The 7,500-nt window shown below is 40.5% G+C and overlaps 1 protein-coding gene and 1 long non-coding RNA gene across 2 annotated transcripts in view; both read left to right on the top strand.

The window, feature by feature from the left end:
• The window catches only part of LOC138021270 (uncharacterized), a 28,896-nt gene extending 25,944 nt beyond the window's left edge, over positions 1-2,952 (top strand). The window contains exon 3 of the long non-coding RNA XR_011126340.1: positions 2,893-2,952. This is a non-coding gene — a long non-coding RNA (uncharacterized lncRNA). The remainder of the gene's footprint in view (positions 1-2,892) is intronic.
• Positions 2,953-2,971: 19 nt separating this feature from the next.
• On the top strand, positions 2,972-5,176 carry LOC138037344 (serine/threonine-protein kinase/endoribonuclease ire-1-like). The gene is made up of 2 exons (XM_068883284.1): positions 2,972-3,701; positions 4,026-5,176. The coding sequence occupies exons 1-2, from the start codon at positions 2,972-2,974 to the stop codon at positions 5,174-5,176; spliced, it is 1,881 nt and encodes a 626-aa protein (XP_068739385.1).
• Positions 5,177-7,500: the final 2,324 nt, after the last annotated feature.

Genomic DNA, 7,500 nt, shown 5'->3' on the forward strand with positions numbered 1-7,500 from the left:
TCTTTACGTTAAGGGTACAGGTTGCTTTTTGAAGGTTTTATACAAATTTCAAACTCATTATGCGATGTCCAGGTTCATTATCAATATATTATCAATATCAAGCTAGTTCCGAGGAGGCCCTTCGGTAATCTGGCAAAATTTACATTTTCAGCATTCACAACTGACAATGGGTTTAAATTGTCAATTAACCTTCCGGCTGAATCTTCGTCTTGCGGCCGCAAAAACTGACGTAACCGGCACGAATGTATATTAAAATTGTTATTAACTCTAGGGGTGAAGAGATGACGCAGTGGTGAGAGCACTCGCCTCCCACCAATGTGGTCCGGGTTGGATTCCTGCCTTGGCGTCATATGTAGGTTGGGTTAGTTGGTGTTTAAGTTGGCCCACGATCCCATGAAGCCGCTGAAACCATATGGCGGATAGTAAACGCGTTGATTGAACTATCGAAGTATATTTTGTGCTATTAATTAACAGTGTGTGTGTGAAACCGATTTTCTTGTAGTATTTAGACATTATTTTAGCGGGAAAAGAAAGGTGAGCCGTGTTCTAGCCACCAGTTCCGAATGATTTCATCATATAAAGATTCAAATACAAAAGTTGTCTACTGTTTATCCTGGGTTACCAGGCAAAACTTGATTCGCCAGCTGGCGACCCGTTCTGAAAACTTAGTCGCCAGCACTCAATTTTTGGTCGCATTGGCGACCAGTGAGTCGCAATTTCGAGCCCTGCTGAATGTGAAAAATAGTAACAACGGAATGAAGCATGGCGTGAAAATGTCTGAATCAAAAAGATAGTCAAAGGCTTACATGGTGTAATTGTTCTCTCTGAATATGAATACCCTCTTGTCAATCCTTCAATGTCTGTCCTACGTTTCTCAGTTTTAATCTTCCCAACACCAGCCGGCATGATACGGTCACCATCCGAAAGCAGCTCTTGAGGAGTGCCATCGCTAAACGCTCTAAGGAACTTCGGAAATTCATCCACAAAAGCGATCAGTTAACTGAACTTGTTCAAAGTGTCCTGAACAGTACATCATAACGTCATGAGTAAAGAAGCTTCTCAATTCATCAAGACTCATCAGAAGAAGCTCGAAAATCTCACTCGCAAGACGTCTCTTCCTTTCACATCTAATGAGACCGTTACCAACATTTCCTCCCAAAGTCTCACGTCGGAAAAACGCAACATTCTCAAATTTGGATTAACGCACTCCATCCGGCCACAAAAAATCAAAGACTCAGATGTCTTCACATGTTTTGAGCTTATCAGCCACACCATGACTAAGAACTTGAAAGATACCAAACAAGCAGGAAAACTTGCTTCGGATCTTTCTCATTTGGCTCATCGTTATGTTTCTTCATACCGTTCTACGGCTGCCGACCTCAAGAAACCTAGAATTCTGAAGGAGCTAAGTAAGAACAAGAACGTTAACATCGTTATTCTGAAACCCGATAAAGGGAATGGTGTCGTAATATTGGACTGAACAGACTACGACCAAGGATTCCTTGGTGTCATCAATGACGCTTCAAAATTTCGGCCCATTAAGGACGATCCCACTCTATTGAGAAGATTACGACGAAGAGAAGGAAAACAAAACAAAAAAAACAGGTCCGATTTATTACAGTGGCTGCCTACGGCATCCCACGGAATAAAAGTTGGCACATACGAAAAATTGCTTGTGTAGACGACTCGTCGCATAAAATGTGGCAAATTCCTGCTTTTAGCGCAATTGGAGAACGACCAGGCAACTCGCTGTGTTTCTGCTTTATCTCTGCTGTCCAAAGGCATTCCTGACCCACTTAACTGCGAATTGTCAACGAACAATTATTTGTTCTGCTATAAACACGATCAAATGTAGTTGCCGCTTCTAGAACTCAACAATAATTCATGATAGGAAAACAAAAGAAATGTTTATTAATCATTATCTGTATATCTGATACATATTTCTCTTCATTTATATAAACGTTTCTTTTGGTTTTCCCTGTTAAAATGTATTGAATCACCAAAAATACCAAGTGTACAGTAACAATTAAATACTGACGTTTAATAAGTCATACACAATATTCGAGTCAGATCTGTATCACATTTACAAATTCTAGATCTGCCGCTAAGTTCCTGTTTAGCTTCGATGATCGGTAACTCTCATGTATTGTAATTTCTGTCATTCGAATTTGTATGATAATTTCATATATTCTCTATCATTCATTCGTTCAACTCTTACGGGATATAATCGCAAATGAACTCTGAAGATTATTTTTTTCCAGCAAGTGACCAGAGACTCGCAAGTGATTACGTAAAGTGAGAAATTGGCAATAAAATAGACCTTTTTACCGATACGGCGGTCATTTTGATTTCTATTGTTTCGAAAGACATTATGGGATGCTCAGGGGGCAAATTAATATGTATTTGTCCCCTGGGCATCCCATAATAGCTCTTTGAAACAATAGAAATCAAAATGGCCGCCGTATCGGTAAAAAGGTCCTTTGTCCTACCTTTCTTCTGTTGGGTAGTTGATCCTTTGTCTACTGTTATGGTGCTGATTTACTTTGTTTAATCGAATTTCGTGTCACCAGTTCTCTCTTGAGGAGAAGCACAATTAGTGCTTATCGGGAGTTTAAACTACCATGACAACATTTCAGTTAAGCCATGGTCAACTCAGGATTATCTCAAATGGGGGTCTCCCGGTCTCCTAGCTGTAAAGCAGCAATGCCAATCATTGCAATTCTTGCTCATGGGAACTATGTTTCCACGATTTTAGCGTTAGTTTTCTTGTAATTTTTAGCTATTCCAGACTTTTTTCAATTTAAGACCCGAAAACGTGTGATTTTCTTTAGCCTTTTCAGGCTGAATTATTTGTAGTAGCTATGAATTAACCTTACTTATTGTCTTTTTCAGTTTGCGTGCTTTACACTTCAATTCTATGGGAGTTTCTTACAGGAAACGTTTCTGATCAAAATTAGGACATTTCATCAAGATGAAGACAAAACGTACAGAGAGGTTAAACTTCATACAGAGTGTGTGCCTTGTTTTGCAGTTATTTTTGGGACAGACATTTGTTACAGGGCAGCTTTTTGACTTCAGGCGCAGCCCATGTGATTCAGAATGTGAATGTTTCTCCTGGAAATCTATGACTGAAAATATCAGCACAAGTAGATTCACCGTTAATTGTACAGGAATGAAATTTGGTCTGTTTCAGGGATTTGTCATCCCGAAATATCTGCCATTAAATACAACTGATTTAGTGGTCAACGATTATCATCTTGGTTCTGTGGGTTTAAACTCATTTGACAATAATCCGTTTCCAGTGAATCCAATGCTTTTGACTCTCGTTCTTTCCAGGTGTCTTATAACTTTTTTATCTCGGGAAACGTTTCAAGCCAACTCTTTAAATTCTCTGAAATTTGTCGATCTGAGTTACAATCACGCGGAATTAATTCAACAAGGTACATTCTCTCATTTACCCTTCTTAGAATATATTTCTTTGTCTAACAACTTCCTTCAGGAGGTTCAACAAGGTGCCTTTAGAAATCTTCCAAGGGCTCGAATGATCAATCTGTCCTACAATGCAATTCAAGAAATACACCCCGGAACGTTTGACAGAGTCCCACAACTGGAAATCTTGGATCTATCTGTGAACGGGCTAAGCAATCTTCCTTGGGAGAACTTAAATCGACTGACATCCTTGCAAGTGCTTCGTCTCGAGGGTAATTGGTGGAACTGCTCTTGTGACATGTTAGGAATAATTAACTTGAACCGGTCATTGATTTCTGGGAGCGAGGCTGTTTGCAGGTCTCCGGAATTCCTTAATGGTACTCTGTTGAAGCAACTCCTTCTAATAGACTTCTCACATTGCGTTACTGATGAGGAATCCAGTATTTATAGAAACATTACTATGGCAGTACTCTTTGGCACAGTTTCAGTTGTATTTCTAATACTGAGGCGTCGGCGCGCAGAGGCGCACCACTGTATTGGACAAATTGAGTTCAGTACACGCAATGTTATTGGTAAGGCTGGGTGTGTTTACTGAGGCAAGCTTAAAGATGGAAGAGAGGCTGCTATTAAGAAATACTCTAGAGTGAAATTTAATGGCAAGGAGCTTGAGATACTTCTGCACGTGTCCAGGAAAGGCTCACCTCACCCGAATGTCGTTCAGTATTTGTGTGTCGAGAATGACTCGAGATTTACATACCTAGCCCTTGAACTGTGTCATGGTAATCTAATAACAGTAGTCAAGAGTGAAGAGTTTGCCGTTTATCTTGAACCGAGAAAGTGTTTTTCACAGATTGCGTCCGGGCTGAACCATTTACATGGAATTGGAATACAGCATCGAGATATTAAACCTCAAAACATTCTTTGGAAAAGAACGGGCAGCGACCTGAGGTTTGTCATTTCTGATTTTGATCTTGGCCACATTAGCGGGGACGAGTCGTTGCATAAAATTAGACATGGCACGCTGGGGTGGTGTGCTCCTGAACTTTGGAACCTTGAAGACAGGACTGATGCCGTGGATATCTTTTCACTTGGCTGTGTTTTCTACTTCATTTTGACAAGAGGTACGAGGCATCCATTTGGTTCAGTTTCAGATATGACAAGTTGTCAACGAGCCATCATTTCGCAAGACTATCATTATTCTTTGACTGGACTGCAAGAATGTTATCAAGAATCTTTGCAGATAGCGTTTCTGGCGGAAGATCTGCTCAGACGAATGATTATTTTAAATCCTATCGAACGGATCAAAGCTAGTGGCGTTTTGGTGCACCCATTGCTGTGGAACAGTAAGCAAATGGTCACATTTTTTCATGATATTGGAGATTGTATTGAGGATGACAAAGATCCAAATATTGTCACTTTTAAAGAACTATTGGAGCGTAGGGCTGGTACTGTTTTTGTTGGGTCCTGGATGGACCAGCTAGACCCACCTGTAAGGAGTGATTTGCAAGGATACTATAAACAGAGAGAAAAACTTTGTGCGCTTTTAAGAGTGCTGCGTAACAAAATAGACCACTTTGGGAAACTTGGAAACGAACTTCGGGAAATTTACCTAGGAAGTCGTGAAGGTGTTGTGGAGTATTACGTCAATCGCTTCCCAAACCTTCTCTCTTATACTTACCGTACCTTACAAAGTAGTGGATTAGAGTACCAACATGGAATTATTAAGACAAAGTCGTCGCTTAAGTAAAACGAGTTTAGACCACGGAAGGTCACGGAATGCGAGAAACCCATCTGGCAGCCCCTTCAAGGCTAAGGAATTTAAAATTACCTGTAAAAAATGTAACCATACATATTTCTAAAATCATGTGTTTCCTTTATTTAACCGTTTCTTCCAACCGAAAGCTCTTCTTTCAAGCCAAACTATGACCTCTTAATGTACTAGTAGGTCCTTGGCATAGGGCCTAATGAAAACGGCCAATCAGACCCCGTTTGTTCGATAGGCGATTAACTTAATCCAGGACTAGCGTAAACTTTGGTTTCTTTTTCTCAAGTTTCTTTTGCTTATTTTTGTTTTTCAATATTGACCTCCTCTATTGTAAAATTTTGCCGAATGTCAGCGTTGAAATACACTCCTTGGTTAATTTGTAATCTGGGATTGGCGTTAAGCGGCTTTTGAACAACCAGGCCCAGCGTTCTTTGCATCCAGAATTCAAACCCCCGACCTGTGTATCACCAGTGGGATGCTCTACCGACTGAGCTTCATCATATTCTAGGCCGGGAGCCACGTTGCTTATCTAGTTGTAGCTCTTGTTATCAGACAGATTTGGTCTGTGGGTTCAACAGTGTCATGCGCCTCAAATGTGTACATTCAAGTAGATGGTAATTGGTAGAGCATCCGACCGGTGTTACGAAGGTTGTAGCTTCGAAGCGTGCCTGCGACTTAAATTTTACAGTTGTCCTTCCGTCGGTTGCCAAGCAACAAGCTTATCATCTCTCTCACAGGCGCATTACACCATTTATCATCCATATTTGAGCTCCTTATTTTGTTCTTGCGTCGTACTCAAATGAAAACCTGTGTTTGGAGCAAAGTATGAGTGTATATATACGTGTCTTCCGACCTCGTTCCCAGGGACTCTACAATTTCTGCCCTCTGGAGCGGTCGGAAAGGGGAGAAAAACTGGAAACGAGGTTGTTTGTCTATCTCTTTTCTTTCATCTGCAGCCTAGTCGTGAAACCGATTTTTTATCCGTAGTGTTTCCCGCTAATTATACTTGTAATAACATGATAACATGGGTGACAAATTACTCCTTAATTTTGGCGCAAATTTTCTGCGATAATTTATGATTTCACATGTGTAATTACAATGTTGCAATGGCAACGTTTCTTACAGTGCCAAAATGGCGACTTATGGACATAATTTGTCACCCTTGATATCACTAGCTAATCAAAAGGTATACTCTTGAAATTAGGGAATAATTTCACTTGCGTTTGGTCCAATATAAAATAATTTCCCTCGTCTAAAGGCTCGGGAAATTATTTGATTTTGGATAAAACGCGCGTGAAATTATTTCCTAATTTCAGCCGTCACCATTTGACTACCCATACTCATTTCTGTAAACGGTGTTATTGAGAAAAAAATTGCAAGTTGAAACAAACTGAGGGCATGGAACGTCCTGAATATACAAGGTGCCTAAAAAGTGCATATGGCTGTAAAAGCAATCCTTGTGAACCGAGTCGACCGCCGGATTTACACCCTGAAGTATCTTTCACAAGGTAAAGTTTCGTGTAATTTGTCTCGCAATTGTGTTGTGACAAATTACAGGAGCGGAAAGTGCCTATTGAAGTAGACATTTCTGGCGCTTCAGTTTTGTTTACCACAACCGTTGCCAGAATAAGAAGTCGTGTCCACTTTTTGCAAGTTAGCTCGTTACGTGTCGTCGAATTTATCAAACGTTGCATAGTGTAGCATCTTTCCTGAAAGTTGCGCGGCAATGTTTTGTGGTCCTTTGGCCTCATGTGATCAACAAGAGCGAGTACGAAACGTTGCCCAGTGGAACACCTGCCAATCAACTTGACTGGTTCGCAACCCGAGAACGATATAATCACCTCTTACAGCAATTGGTAAGTCCTTTCCCACAACTAAGGACCATAAACCATTCCCTCTTTTCGACTGATTTTAAAGGGTTTTCGGGAAAGAGCAAACGAGACCTCTGTCAATGTTGAGCAAGCGTCGAATTTATCAAACATGACAAACATAACAAAGAGCATGTTTCAAATAGCGCCGTCCAAGATCGTGGATGGCAATTAAATAAAAGCGAGTTTCGACCCACATCAGGGGTTGTTTCTCTCCACCTCGTCAGCTCAGAGAAACGATTGAAAAGAGGCCTCTCCTTAAAGAAAAACAAAACAGCTTCATCCTCGTCCGAGAAGTTCCAAGATAATAAAAAGACCTTCGCGCCATGTTTTAAAAATTCCATAGCTGCGCATGCGGCACTGCAAGTTGAATGCTTTATTTAAATGGCGAAAAATCCTTTTTCGGAGTTTTCGTTTGTTTAATGAGGAAAAATCCAA

This window comes from Montipora capricornis, chromosome 2, assembly GCF_036669925.1.
Source record: "Montipora capricornis isolate CH-2021 chromosome 2, ASM3666992v2, whole genome shotgun sequence".
Taxonomy (NCBI): domain Eukaryota; kingdom Metazoa; phylum Cnidaria; class Anthozoa; order Scleractinia; family Acroporidae; genus Montipora; species Montipora capricornis.

What these genes read in the sequence shown, in the direction of transcription:
- LOC138037344 (XM_068883284.1), top strand. Translation starts at nt 2,972, where the DNA reads ATGAAGACAAAACGTACAGAGAGGTTAAACTTCATACAGAGTGTGTGC. An exon ending in GCAAGTGCTTCGTCTCGAGG is followed by an intron (nt 3,702 to 4,025) that starts GTAATTGGTGGA and finishes GTGTTTACTGAG; the next exon opens with GCAAGCTTAAAGATGGAAGA.